This window comes from Ursus maritimus, unplaced genomic scaffold, assembly GCF_017311325.1.
Source record: "Ursus maritimus isolate PB19 unplaced genomic scaffold, ASM1731132v1 scaffold_7, whole genome shotgun sequence".
NCBI classification, from domain to species: Eukaryota; Metazoa; Chordata; class Mammalia; order Carnivora; family Ursidae; genus Ursus; species Ursus maritimus.
Genome location: NW_024426885.1, coordinates 31163421 through 31178623, shown reverse-complemented (window position 1 = coordinate 31178623; position 15203 = coordinate 31163421). Strand labels below are relative to the sequence as shown.

At 44.2% G+C, this 15203-nt stretch overlaps 2 protein-coding genes across 4 annotated transcripts in view; one reads left to right on the top strand and one right to left on the bottom strand.

The window, feature by feature from the left end:
* BLNK (B cell linker) overlaps positions 1-14200 on the bottom strand; it is a 104262-nt gene extending 90062 nt beyond the window's left edge. Inside the window, 1 exon segment of the mRNA XM_040623877.1 lies at positions 13926-14200. Within this exon segment, the coding sequence (XP_040479811.1) occupies positions 13926-14002 (77 nt within the window). The 5' untranslated portion in view covers positions 14003-14200.
* The window catches only part of DNTT (DNA nucleotidylexotransferase), a 29243-nt gene continuing 25903 nt past the window's right edge, over positions 11864-15203 (top strand). For all 3 annotated transcript variants that reach the window (XM_008701218.2, XM_040623876.1, XM_008701145.2), the window contains exon 1: positions 11864-12378. In XM_008701218.2, the coding sequence (XP_008699440.1) occupies positions 12164-12378 (215 nt within the window). In that variant the 5' untranslated portion in view covers positions 11864-12163. The remainder of the gene's footprint in view (positions 12379-15203) is intronic.

Below are 15203 nucleotides of genomic sequence, written 5' to 3'. Positions count from 1 at the left end.
CTCTCAGTGATATGTGGGATTTAAGAAACAAAACAGAGGATCATAGGGAAAGNNNAGAGGAAAAAGTAAAACAGATGAAATCAGAGAGGGAGACAAACCATAAGAGACTCTTAATCATAGGAAACAAACAGGGTTGCTGGAGGGGAGGGGAGGTGGAGGGATGCGGTAACTGGGTGATGGACATTGGGGAGGGCACTTGATGGAATGAGCACTGGGTGTTCTATGCAACAGATGAATCACAGACCTGTACCTTTGAAACCATTATATGTTAATTAAAAAAAAGAAAAACAAAAGGTAGTGATTTCATTTAGCAAATCCTAATATCAAAGGGGAGTAAGAAAGGAGTCTGTGTCTCCATATCATTTTAGGTTCCTACGAAGGAGGGCAAAGTAGAGTTAGCGACGGCAGCCATCCGCAATGAAGTTCTAAACCAGCAGCTGCGCCAGCCTTGGCGGCACAGGAGGCTCACTGTGGCGCTTGGTAAAAACCACAGATGCTCAGCCTCACCACCACCTTCTGAGATTCAGCCTCCATGTGCCTGGGATGGAGCCAGGTCCCTGATAACTTAAAAACTCAGATAGGTCGGGGCGCCTGGGTAGCGCAGTCGGTCAAGTGTTGGACTCTTGGTTTTGGTTCAGGTCATGATCTCAGGGTTGTGAGGTCGAGCTCTGCCTTGGGCTCTGCACTCAGTGCCGACTCTGCCTCCTTCTGCACCCCCCCCTCTAAATTAATAAGTAAATCTTTAAAAAAAGAAAAGCAATAAAACCTCAGGTAGTTCTACCCTGTAGCCAGGGATGTGAACCAAAGTTCTCAGTAGAGAACAAATATGTAGCAATGTTTGCATGTAACAAGTAAACGGTGTTTTTTTTTGGGTTTTACTTCTGGTTTTTACCCACTGTTGTGGACTGAATGTTTGTGTCTCCCCAAAATTCACATGCTGAAGCCCTAATCCCCACTGTGGTGGTATTTGGAGGTTAGGCCTTTAGAAGGCCATTAGGTCATGTAGATGGAGCCCTCATGAAGGGGATTGGTGCCCTTATAAGAAGACACTAGAGACAAGATCGCAAGACAATTACCATATGGTTTCACTTATATGTGGACATTAAGAGAAGGGAAGGAAACATGAAGGGGGGAAATCAGAGGGGGAGATGAACCATGAGAGACTATGGACTCCGGGAAACAAACTGAGGGTTTCAGTGGGGGATGGGTTAGCCCCGTGATGGGTATTAAGGAGGGCACGTATTGCATGGAGCACTGGGTGTTATACGCAAACAATGAGTCATGGAACACTACATCACAAACTAATGATGTACTGTATGGTGACTAACATAACATGATAAAAATTTTTTTTTAAAAAGAGAGAGATGAGATCTCTCTGCCATGTGAGAAGGTGGCCATCTGCAACCCAGGATGTGGGTTTTCACCAGGAACTGTACTGGCCAGCACCTTGATCTCGGACTTTCTAGCTAGCCTCCAGAACTGTGAGAAACTAATTTCTGTTTTTTAAGCTGCCCAGCCTATGGTATTTTTACTATAAGCAGCCCAAACTCACTAAGACACTCACCGCGCCCCCGTATCCCAGGAGACTCTAACATCTAGAATTTAGTGAGTTTTCCTCTCAGAGCTGCAGGGCTTTTCTTGGATTTTTTCTGAAACTCTCCCTGTTCTCTCCCCATGTCCTCCTCCCAAACTGTCTGAAGCAAACTCCAACTGTGGTTCTCTGGGCTGGACCCTCTTCTGCCTTTTTTTTTTTTTTTTTTAAGATTTTATTTATGTGACAGAGAGACAGCCAGCAAGAGAGGGAACACAGCAGGGGGAGTGGGAGAGGAAGAAGCAGGCTCCCAGCGGAGGAGCCCGATGTGGGGCTCGATCCCAGAACGCCGGGATCACGCCGAGCCGAAGGCAGACGCTTAACGACTGCGCTACCCAGGCGCCCCGCCTCTTCTGCCTTTTTAAATGGAGCTCAGACAGAGGTTTATTTCCTCTGAGACTAAGTAACCTGCCACTTGAGAAAACTTTTGAAAGGAACCGGGTTCTTTTACAACACAATAGCATCAAGTTTATACAAGTTAAAACACTTTGGTCAAATATAATCACGTCATTGAGCAAATAACTAGAAGCTAAACTGTAGTCTCCGTAATATCAAAACATTGAATATAAAATTTCGCTATTTTTAGAAAGTAAACAATTGCTCACAAACCTTCATGAAAAAAGATTAACACGGCAGAAGTGAGTGCCTGCTCCCCTCCCCCTAAATTATTCTCTTTGAGAAACCCACATTCGGTATAAATTTCTCAAAGTTGTTGCATCCAGAACTGAGTTTCATACCCTATTCACCAATGTGAGATTGTTTCTACTGAGCCTGAGCGGTTGAACCCCTTTTTCCTCCCAGGTGGTGATAAAAGACTTTCACTTCCTGGCAGGGAATAAAAGGGTTTTAGCTGCACCCCCAGCAAAACCAGCTTTAGAGAATTGGTTTGGCACAAACACATGTGGGCCGGAGTTGTTCTCCTCTGTGTACCAGTTCTCACTGGCCTCTCTGGATGGAAGCAGAGAGCTTCCTAAGCCTATCATTAGGGAGGGTCACCTTTATACAAGGACGAGTTCTACGCTCCCTAGGGTATACAAAGAGGTCAAGGGTGGTCTCCTGATCTTCAAGAAGGTTACAACCTCAGTAGGAAGACAAGCACAGCTTGTCTTGAAGAAAGGTAGGTAGAAGACAATCAAAATAGGTTAGGTGTCAAAGGTGCGTTCTTAGGACGAGTTTGTGGGAAGCTGATCCTGAAATAGGATTTGTGTGCAGGAAGCCTGTCGGGGGTGCCTGTGGGATCAATGTCTGTTGGGGGTAAAGGAAGAGACCCAAGTAGAGGGAAGAGTTGTTCCACAGTGTAGACACAACCCAGGCCTCAGCTGATCCCACAGAATGCTCTGGAGCTGGGGTTGGGGCAGGGGGGGCGACTTCAGAGTTGTCACCCCTTGAAACAAGATGATCTGGCCTTCATAACCCACCCCCCCTCGCCCCCGCCCAGCCACCAGTAACTGGATGTGGCTGTCTCCCCAGGGAGGGGAGGGTTCTGCCCTTAGGCCAGGTGGCTCCCTTTGGCAGTGAGCCATCAGCTCGAAGCACTCCCTGCAGGGGAGGAAACATGTGACTCAATCCTGAAAGGGGGCTGTAGGCAGCACAGCAAGCAGCCAGGGCAGGGACATCTGCGAGTGACCATGGTAATGTTTACAGCAGGAGGATGCAACAGTCCATTCCTAAGGGACAAGGAGCATCCAGGAATTTGAAGCATATTACTAACATCAGCCTCCGCTTCTCCTCTCCTCTGACGTAAGACCATCTCAAACCCCTAGAGTTACAAACACTGCTACAGCATAGAATTGGCCCCATAAATTCTGGTAAAGAATAACTGAACTCTTCAACTGACTCTTTTCAAACATAAAGTCCAAACACATTTCAAATTTGGTTTAATTCTACCCATTTACAGTTTTGGTTGTGATCCTATTGTCCTCCAATTCACTGTCTAAATTACTCCGGATCCTTTGTTTTCAAAGTTGTTCCTTCCTGTTTTGCCTCCTCCTGTCCCATTTACCCCGTCTCTAGCCCCATTGCTATTAGTTTCTTTCAGGCCTTTGCCCAAATATCACCTCCTCAGTGAGGCCTTCTGATGCTCCTAGGTAAAATTGCCATCCCAACCCCTCCTTCCCCATCCATTCATTTTTTCCATAGCGCTTACCACCATCTAGCCTACTCTAGTTCATTGTTAATTGTATGTACTGTCTGTTTCTCTTTAATAGAAGTAAATTCCATGAAAGCAGGGATAGTCTGGTTTATTCATTCTGTTTTCTTATTGAGTAGAAGAGTTCCTGGAACAGAGTAGCCAGACAATAAATACTGGTGAATGAATGAATGAATGAGTGGCCCCAGTTTCGACTTTCATCAGCTCTCTACCTGCTGGAGTCAGAGCTCTGGGTCCCACATGCCTGAGGAGCCCCTCTCGGGTGCTCTACAACTCCCTGCTGGCCTGACTTGCTCCTGCCACTGTCCTGCTCAGAAGCCCTCCCAGCTTCCTGGTGCCAAGTCAGGCGTTCAGCGCTCTCAGAGACCTGGCACATCCCTCCAACCCGGGAACGGTGGGCTCCGTCCTCTGTATGCATCATTCCTGCGCCTCCCCTTCCCCTCTTCCTCAAATTCTGCCAGTGGGGGGATTGTAAGAGGGGCAGCTTGAATGTCCTCCAGGTACTCTAAAGAGCGAGCATGAGGATGGCTGTTGAAGCCCTTCATGAAGCCTGACACAGACAACGGTGATTGCTACCCCATGATCATAATGTGATGATAGCATGAAACCTCTCAATGACATTAGAGGTGTCCCGAAGGTAGGAGCTAAAGAATCAAAGCTCATCTAGTGACTCAGGTCACTTGGCATGGTGGAGCCAGCGCCCGCTGACAAAAGCCAAAGGCTAAATGTTCTGGAACTTTGCGGCTGGCTAACATTCATCCTGGCCGCCTATCTGCGCCCTGCCTCCCCCTCCCCGGTGCTTATTGCTGGTGTGTCATGCAGAGGGGACAGAGATGTTATCAGTTACCTCAGAAACACCATCAAGTGACAAGGAGACAACTCAAAGGATCTGGGGAAGAGGTGAAGGAGCAGTCTGGGGAGTGTGGGCTTATAGTTCTACTTTAGGCATTTTGAGTAAGACCCGTAAGAAGAACCTAAATGGGCCTGGCACTCAAGAGAGAGGAATGGGCTGGAGATAAAGGCCTGGAAATCATCCGGGGACTGGCAGTACTGGTGGACTTCTCGCCAGGTGTCCAGGGGCCATTACCGACCCCGGTTACCCCGTCCAGTGGCCAACGGCGCAGCCATCGGCTCCTGTGGCTCTCCTTTCAGGCTCGGTTCAGGCTTCCTTCGGCTACCCCAGTTCAGTCGTCCATTGCCTTGTGCCTAGATTATCCCCATGTCTACAAATTTCTTCCCTTCCATTCATCCATTCATTACTGCCTGATTCCTTTTCCTAAGGCACCATTTTGTCACATTCTGCCTTTGGTCAAACAGCTGCCAATTCTTTGCCAATAAAATCCCAACTCTCTTTTCAAACTCTCCATTGAGGCAAGTACTCGTACTTTCTTCCCTCCACGCCAGATACCCATGCTTTCAGCCACCACCTTGTGCACAGCTGGGATTTAATTAATATCTCTGAGTAAATACTAGAACAAATACGCTGCCATTTCCATCAACTTCCTTGTTCTTTCCATCCTTTCTCACCATGTGGACAAAGGTGAAGCCCCAAGTCATCACTGAAATACAGAGTTTTCTTGTATTTATTAGCATGAAGGACCCATAGCTACGGATTGCTCCTCAGTGGCAAGAAGCACATTTTCTAAGATTTTTGTCATTCAAGAAACTCAAAACAAGTTTTCCCAAGGAGGCACTTCGAAGCTCCAGAAAACATTTGCTGCCAAGAACCAAGCGCAGCCGTTGAGGGAGCAGAGGAAACTGGTGCTCGGTAAAAAACCAAACCAAAACAAAAGGCTGCCGCCCATTTGGGGATGGCAGAGTTCCCAGATCTACAGCTGAAATGAGTAGATGATACAAGATATTTGATATATAAAAGAGAATCAAACTACCGGAAGCAGAAGTTTTCTCTCGCAAACTGACTTCTTCTAAAGCACAAAAACAGAGCAACGGGACTGCTAGGGATAAAAATAATGTTGTTGATGAGAAGAGGCCCACTTCTCTGCCAAACCAGGGTAAACCTGCCACCCTTTCCCTTCTTTCCTGCCTCATATGCTCACACTCATAAAGGTGTCTAGAATGATCATAAGGACACCAAGTATTATCCAAAATGGAAGAACAAGTCAACGGTAAGCTAAGAACGGCAGCGATTGCACAGGGGTGTGACAATGGCAGTCAACGAACAGGTGTGTTTCCTTCGGGCAGCCTGACACTGCTTGCCCGAGCCATGTGCACTGGCCATGTCCGCCAGCACCTGGGAGAGGCAGGGTGAAGGCAAGAGTAGAATAGGGACAAGCCTCCCAGTGGGCCAGGCGGGTATGTTTATGTTCTCTTATTCCTCACTTACGGTGCGATGAAGTTGGCACCACAATTGCCATTTTACAAATCAGAGGCTGAGAATCCCATGGGTTACGTGACTTGTTCCACATCACATACCTGGTGAGTGGCAGGTGGTTACCAGGACCCCAGGCTTCATGCGTATGCGGTTGTCAACACTTGTTGTATTCAACAAGATGCTGCAAGTGTTCTAGAGAACAGACAAACAAAAATACAAGCGAATTGGGAATACAATGGGCCAAACAAAATTTAAAAGGTTTCTTGACTGCAAGTTTTTCTCAAAAACTTTAACGTTCTAAAACAAATTGTATAAAATTTGTCTGGCTTTCCTAAACTTAAGTCACTACCGAACTTTTTGTTTTGCCTGGAACACTTCACAAGACTAGTGTTCCTCGGAACCCATGTTGGGAATTATGGCAGGCACTCCTTTAGTCTCTTTGAGATCTGAGTCTGTTTTTGAGTGGGCCTGACACCACTAGTGGAAGAGTCTAGGGACATCAAAAGGCCAGTGGGAAGTATTCTGAGAAAATACCTCTCAAGTGTATGGGGACTGAGGAGAAGGACAGGGAGGGACAGAGGAGGGAAGGGGAACAAGAAGGCTAGGCTGTTATAGGAACAGTGAATACTTCTGAGGACTTTTCGCATGCCAGTACTCTTTGAAGTGCTTATTTAGTCCTCCTAACCACCTGTAAGGTAGAAATCATTATAATCCTCCATTGCACAGATGAGGGAATTGAGGCACAAAGAGGTTTGGTAACTTGCCCAAGGTCACACAGCTCATAAATGTCTGGGTGTTGAATTCAGGTAGTCTGGCTCCTTTACAACTGTATTATACTTGTTCATACTAAAGAGACATTTAGCTGGGAATGGGTAGAGTAGAGAAGGGTGGTCATGGCAGAAGAGTCATATCATAGTTACCCAAACAGCATAGAAGTTTAATAATAATATCAACTTATGTTTGGTTTCTACCTTCTACTTTAACTGGTGTCTACTATACAAGTTACTGTGTTACATGCTGGGGATTCCGGTGTGAATACAACCTACATGAGTCCTGCACCAACAGGATTTACGGTCCAGTAGGAGGTACACGCAGGGGATTAGAGCAGTGCCATACAGACTGACACATGCTCTCGTGGGAAGGAGGCATGGAAGACTGTGCAAGCAGGGAGGGCACCTGACCCAAATTTACGATAGACTTTGACACTTGATAAAGGACTTCCCCCTCTATATACTGCTTGAAAGGAGGAACAGTTGGTATGGAGGTATTTTGGAGAGATCAGATCTTCTTGTCCCCAGGACCACACCAACAGCTTGGAATTCTAGGAAGGTCCTAGAATGGCCTGACTACTGGACAGTGTGGTCCTTCTCTTGAGCTTCTCCTCCAGGAAGTGCAGGGTTCTGGTCCTCCCTAATTTCTGTCATGGCTTTAGTGTAGATGCAGTAATATCCCGTTGACTAGGCGTCTCCAGAACCATCAATGAGCACTTAGCTTGATCCTGGGCATGGCAGGAACAGGAATGTTCCCCCCAAATCCACATTCCCAGTGCTCCCCTGCGTTTCCAAGCCCTGATGTATTTAGGGGGAACCATGTGACTAGTTCTGACCAATGGGTTATGACCAGCAGTCATGTGTATCATTTTTGAGACAAAGCATTTAATTGCTGATGCGAGATCCCCCCAGTGCCCTCTTCTCTGCCACAGTGATCAAGACAACCTCATTATCCAGGCAGGTACAAAACTGTGAAGCCTCCATCAGCCTGGGTCTTGAGTGAAGAAGAGCCCTCTACCAAAAAGTAGCACAAGAGAAAATAAACTTCTGTTGTGCTAAACCACCAAGATTTGGGGCTGATTGACCCATATACAGGACCAAGGGTGTGCTCAACACCTGGTGCAAATAGCTCCAGAAAATGGTGGTTCAGTAAGAGGAAATTAATTAATTCCTGCCATTAGCAGCAGTGCCAATGAGAGTAACAAGAACAATTGACCTTTGTACAGTGGTTCATGATTTTCCAGGCACTTTTACAAGGATGATTCAGTTTAATCCCTGAAATAACAATAAGACTTTGGTATACTCAGATCCATTTCAAGGTGAAGCTTAGGGGTTTCACACTTCCCTTCCCCAAGCTATGACAATGGCTTCAGCTCTCATAATTGTCATCCTAGCACAGGTAACATGATACCACTAAAAATGACCCTCAGAGGCCGGAAAGAGGACCTAGAAGCCATAGATTCCCTCCCCAGAGTCAACTTCAGTAAGTTATATAAACCAGGCAGAATTACACAGCCCCTTCCATTCCTCGGTGAGATAGGACTTTCACACAAAATCTGAAAGTGTTTGTCGCTCAGACCTGTGTTGTAATTATCAGAAAACATGCTCATTGCTACCCAGCTTACTCTGAGCAACCTCGCTACCTTGGAATCACAGCTTTCACTAAAGCCACATGGGTCACCTCAAGGTAACTTTTGTAAGTCCTTTGTTTTTGTGGTGGAAAATATGATTCATGTTTATTATGGAAAATTTGTAAAATACAGAAAAGCACAAAGACAAAAATAGAAATTATGCATAAATTGACAACCAGCGATATCTACTATTATATCAGGCTTGCCATATATTTTTCTAGTCTACTCTGTCAAAATTGATGCCGTACGGTGACTACTATTTTGTACACTGATTTTATAATTATTAGATGGCGAACATTTACTCATGTTTTAAAGTATTTTCTTATGAAAAAAAGAAAAAAATAAAGTATTTTCTCATGATGTGATTTTAGTGGTTGCATGGTGTTCTATCATACTTTATCAACCCCCCCCCACTGTGATTGGACATTCATGTTGTTTTAAGTTTTCTCTGCAAAAGGCTGCAATGAACATCTTAGTGCATTCATATTTATCTGTCTCTCTTTCCTAAAAAAAATGGAAACGCTGGTTCAGGGATTTGGATGTCTTAAAGATTTTTTTGTCAGAGCTCCTTTTAGAAAGAGTATGCTCCAGAAGTGTAGGTGAGCCATCATTTCCTATGCCTCACTTTCACTGGACAGTGTATCAGTCAGGGTCCAGTTAGAAGAAAGGAAAACAAGCCAGGTATTTCAACAGAAAGAATTTGATATAAGGGATTGGTCTGACAGGCATGGGAAGACTGAAAAGCAAAAAAACACTGAGATAAGTCAGAGAGTAACTACAGAAAGCATGGCTCACCCCTAGGGCTATGGGGACAAAGGGGCCCGAGCTGGGATTGCTGGAACCTCGCATGTGGAGCAGGGAGTCTCCATGGAGCTGCAACACAGATCTCTGAGGAGGGGGCGCTGTGCTGTACTTCATAGGAAGACTCTAACCCCTGAAAAGGACATGTGCCTGGCTGGTGTTGGTATCTCTGAAGGGCATGATGAAGCTATGACTGCTTCTGCCACAAAAAAAAAAAAAAAAAAAGTTCTGAGTGACTCAGTCAGTTAAGTGACGGATTCAATTTCAGCTCAGGTCATGATCTCATGGGTTGTGGGATCAAGCCCCGTGTCAGACTCCTTGTTCAGTGGGGAGTCTGTTTCTCCCTCTGACCCTCCCCCTGCTTGCGTGTGTGTGCTTTCTCTCTCTCAAAATAAATAAATAAAATCTTTTAAAAAAATGCTGCATAATGGAACCACCTGCTGCAGCCAGAGTGAAAAACCATCACTGAGAAGACTGTGAGTGTATCAGCAAGCAAACCCAAAGGATCGTGACCTTGGCCTCTGTCCAGCTTTGCAGTGTCCCTCTAGTGCCCCCTACTGGTAGAGCCTGGCATGGAGCCAGCTGACGAGGAGAAATGGCGTTTGCACAGTCCCAGCCCCAACCTCAGAGAGCCCACGGTAGAAAGGTAGATTTAGGGCTGAGAGACAATAGCCTGATAATCAGACAGCCATCATCACATTTTAAATTTTTGTTGGTCATCTTTTCAAAACCAGTGATTCAAAGCAGACTAAGTAAGACATTGGTTAACATCTTTTGATGATTCAGTAGTTTTATAAAACATAAAGATCTGATTTCAGATCCAACTGGCTCTTCTCTAAAAACAAAACACCAAATTACAACCGACAGTTATTTGAAGCGCTTCCTCTGTGTCAAGCACTCTGCTCAGCAGGCTGTGTGGGTTATCTCGGTTAGCCCTCATTTTACAGAGGGGAAACCTGAGGCTTGGGGAAGGAAGCACGGTGGTCAAGGTCACAGCTCAAAAAAATGGACGTGAGATTTGGGCAAGCAGACTGCCATCAGAGCCTGAGCTCTCAGCCATGTCTCTGTGCTGGTTCCCCATCTCCTTTGCCATTTAGGTGACACACCTGTTGTTCCTCTGGCCATGCCATCGGGATAAACATAACAGCCCCAGGCTCTTGCAAGAGTCTTTTGCTTCTCCATGCTGTGGGGCCACTTGACAGTTAAAGACTATGTTCCCACGCGGAGCGCTCAGCACGTCAGTAACCAGACTCCTAACAGTGAGGTCCAAAATGGGCTCTAGGCCCCCAGATTTTTGTCTTTAGCAAACAATCACAGAATACTGGAATGGCATGAAAGATCCTTACCAGATGTCTGAGTCCCTCTGTAACATCTCAATGAACAATTGGTTGGATCGCATTTGAACACTTGTCATGACTTGTACTATCCCACTGTATAATGCAGTCTCCCTGTATCTTCAGACAGCTCTAGTTAATAAAAAGTTCCTATTTGCAGAGAGTTAAAATCTACCACTCTATAAGTTCCACCCAAGATTTCTGATCTTGCTCTTTTGGACAACCCAACTTTACAAATGCTTGAAGGCAACCGTCACATCGCTCTTCCCTAGTGTGGTGAGGAGCTCATGTGACTTTGGGGGTAGCAAAATTCTCAAATAATATAGCAAACGGGTGAGCAGAACTTTGATTTTTATTGGAGTAGACATGCACAGAGGAAGGCTTCTTGGCAGTTAAGAGCACAGGTTTTAAAAGCAGACAGATCTGAGTTCCAGTCCTAGCTTGATCATTTTCTACCTATAACCATTTACTAGCTCTGCAGCCTTGCACAAAGTGTTTACCTTAGTGGGGATGCTAGTACCTACCAGAAAGTGACATTACGAGGATTCAGTCAGCTAAGGCTTGTAGGTGCTTGCCTCAACCACATAGTAGATGTTCAATAAATGAGATCTATAAAGTATATTGATGAGAGGCACTAGTTTTATTTTGCATATAAGTTGTGAAAATGTCTTTTTATGGCAGTAATTCTTATCTAAAGATCATCCTATTCCATCCCAAAAGATCAATTTTAGAGTTACATAATAGACTATTCTCCAGGCAACCTTAGTCCACTGAGAAAACTGAGATATGTAACATTTGGAGTCTGAAGACCTGAGTTTAAGACCTGGTCCAGACTCTTACTCTGTGATCTTGAGTAAATTGTCTGAGCCTTGGTTTCCTCACTTAACAAAAATGCACTAACATAGCTAAAATGTCCATCATGAACTACTGTGGATCAATTAGAGGTGACAGATTAGAACATAAAATAATGTGGAGGGATCTGATCCACTTTTTTCAATAAAAAAGTGATTAGCAGAATGAGAAATTTAACAATGCCATTTATGTAAAATCAAAACAACTACACACAACATATAACACCCATGGAAACGATAGAAATCCAGTGTATTATAATGATTGCCTAAGAGAGGAAGAGAATACAAGCAAGTTGGAAGAGAATGCAAGAAAGAACTCAAAAAGGAATCAAAAAAAGATAAAAGGGGCCTTAATAAATAAATGAATGAATGAATAATAAATGGATAGACAGATGCTAACATGGGAGTAACGATGCTGCCTTACCTTCCTCAAGAGGTTATTCTGAGGATCTGGTAAGATTATGCACAGGAAAGCAAAGTTAATTTACTGTTTCCATTATGCTTTCCACATTGAACAAATGAGCTGAATGGAGATAAAAATTCCCCATTGCTCTTCAGCAGAAAGCTGCCAGCAGGGCAGAGCCCAGGAAACCTGGCCCTGATCTTAAGATGGCTATAAGATGACATCAGAACTCTTCATGACGGAGGGCAGGCTCTCCCTCACTTCTGGAGACGCCGCTTGATGGCACAGATAGAAGCATCAGATGCCTCTTCCCATGGATCCTTTGCAAATGGTCCACTCGGGCCCTCGGAAGAAGAGGCCCAGGCAAATGGGCACCTCAATGGTCTCTCCTCCCCATGACATCAAATTTCAGGATTTGGTCCTCTATATTTTGGAGAAGAAAATGGGAACCACCCGCAGAGCCTTCCTCATGGAGCTGGCACGAAGGAAAGGATTCAGGGTTGAAAATGAACTCAGGTAGGACACCACTGATTTCACTTTGTGAAAAAGCAGGGCTTTTGTGAACAACTTCTTCGGAACCCAAGGAACCTATGTTTTCTTCCATATACAGAAGACGTGATATTCCCACTGGGAAAATGGGTTTGAAATCAAAGAACACATTCGAGCCAACTAATTAAGGGAAATAAGATGAGTGGGGACTAATATAATTATGCTAAAACTAGTTGGCACCAAAAGATAAGGTTTGGGGGTTTGTTTTGATGTTGTTGTTGTTGTTTTGCTGTTCACCATTATGAGATGAGGTATTCAGAGATGATAACAGAAGCTAAATTGGAAAATTTAATGCTGAAACCACTTAATTTTGTTCCTGACTAAATTGGACAAAACCCCACTGAGTTCAATCAAAAATTTTCAGCTACTCTGAGGCAGAAAGAATGGTTTGGTTTCTTGGCAATTAAACTAAATCCCTGGCTGTGCTGAGGTGACCAGTGTCTGTGATGGGCTAGGATGAGAGACGGTGGCTGGGTCTCCATAGGCACCCAAATGTGGCCTTGATCATGCTTTTCTGAAGAACAGTCCTGTGGGGTTCTCAGAGCAAGGAGTGCTGGTTAAAGATTCAGGGATGGCTCTGTGCAGGGCTGGTAGACATGGTGCTGAGAGTGATGAGGTCAGAGCCCAGACAAAAATGCAACTGAAGCCACATCTTGGGCCACTTAGACTCGTTCACTCGCAACCGCACTCATCCCAGCAATTAGCCTGGTTGTTTTTCTGACTGCTACATTAGCTCTTCACTGGTCTCCACTGGATGGAAGAGAAGGCAAAACAAAATCCAGAAACAAATGCTATTAAAACCTTGACCTAAGTAGTTCCAAACAGAATGGCCAGGGGGCTTGCAGCAGATAAAGGATGGTCAGTGTAAGTGGCTGGGTTTGATTGTCCAAGGAATAGACTGACCACAACTTTCTCAGGAAAAACTGTGAGAATTCTATGTGAAAATAAATTTTTTTATTTTAAAAATAGTCTTTGATATTTAAAAATAAAATTGACAAGCATTTCAAATTGCTAGAGAAACATGGGTCAAAAGTCAATAATAAGATATTATGATTTTCAAAATATTCATAATTCATATGAAGAGTCAAGGTCACAGAAACATTTTATTTTTTTACTAAAATGCCCTATTCAGAAATTCCCAAGTCTCCAGGGGTCTCTCCCCCATCTGATTTTTCTTGGTGTGTTCTCCTTTCCCCCTCTCTGCCTCTTGTTTTCATTTTAACCCCTTATCTCACTTGGGACGTTAAGCCCCAAATCTCAACCTCCCTTCCATGCAATTGTAGATTTCATCTGTTAAATCTAACTCATCTCACGGACTTACGTAAAATGATGGAATTAGGGGAAGAAAAGATGACATAGGTAAAGAGGGCCAAACCCAGATATTTTTAAAAAAGGAAATTAAAAAAGAAGAAATGAAAAGGCTCAGCAAATATGGAACTGCTTTTTGTGGTAAAGAAATTTGACAAGCACCAGGCAGGAAGGCGACACAGCCAGATGGTCAAGGTACCACTTACATAGAAAGCTCTCGTCGAAACGTCCACACTTCCAGCAAGGGCTGAATAGTTACAGGCACCACTACAAATACAGACATGGTGGCTGAGGCAGGTACTTGTAGACACACGGGAGGCAGGTTTCTTCTTTTGGCCACAGAGCCAGAGAGGCGGTTCTGGTTGTCCGGTGCCTACTGCTAAGGACCAAGCCCAGCTGCTCAGGCTACAGACGAAAGTGATACATGGTGAGCAAACGGCTGCCATGCGTATGATGGTGGCAGAGCTCCCGGGCTGACAGCCCAGAAGACACATTAAATACAAACGTGTATGACAACTCAAAAAGAAACCACAGGAAGCAGAAGTCCCAACTCTCAAACGGAATTTGTGTGCATAGATACATAGACTTTACTTGGAAAGGGCAATAGAAATTGTGGTAGGGGAATATCTCTAGATAAGAAGTCTAGAGAACTCTAATTCTGGCTCTGACCCTTCCCAGCATGTAGTGTGGGGCCAGACCCCCTCCCCACTCTCTGAACTTAGCTTTCTGAAAAACAGTTTGTCCTATCTGAGGTAATCACCAAATGTGATGATGGATGTCAGTGTGCTCTGGTAAATTAAAAAGTTATACCAATGTAAAGTGTGATTGTCTTCTTGTTAAAGAGCTTGATCCATTCACCTTTACAGCAAAACCCTAATGAGAGGATTCTGTTTCCACAATATGAACTAGGTTAGATGATAAAAACAAACAAAACAAAGACAGGAAGGAAACCCATCAAAATGTTGTAAGTGGTTATTTTGTGAGGAAGGGATTATGGTTGCTTTTATTCTCTGTGTTTTCCAATTTTTTTTTTACAATAAGTGTATATTTTAAATAAAAATGAAGTTGATATCTAAAAGAAAGGATACTTCTCAATAGTGAAGACTATACCCTCCTTTTCTAGTATATAAGATTCAGAGAAAGAGGAGCTAAAAATATATATGTGCTCTGAAAATGGGCAGCAATCTCTATAGTTTCCAGAACATTCTTTGGCTGCCAGGAGCATTACATTTGAGGAAAAATGTAACTCCTACTTTTACCTGGACCTGAACCCATAGCTTAAAATGGTACACCTGAATCCACTGAACTATCGGGAGCTATTTCATTCCTCAGCATATGCACACTATATCTTATATTTAGAATTGGTTTCACTTACATTATGTTATATTAATGTTATATTTCAGAAGACATGCTAGTCAATATCCCATAGGAAGCTGGGTCTTAAAACAGAAATCAGGGGAGATGTCAAGTCATTTGAGGCGTGC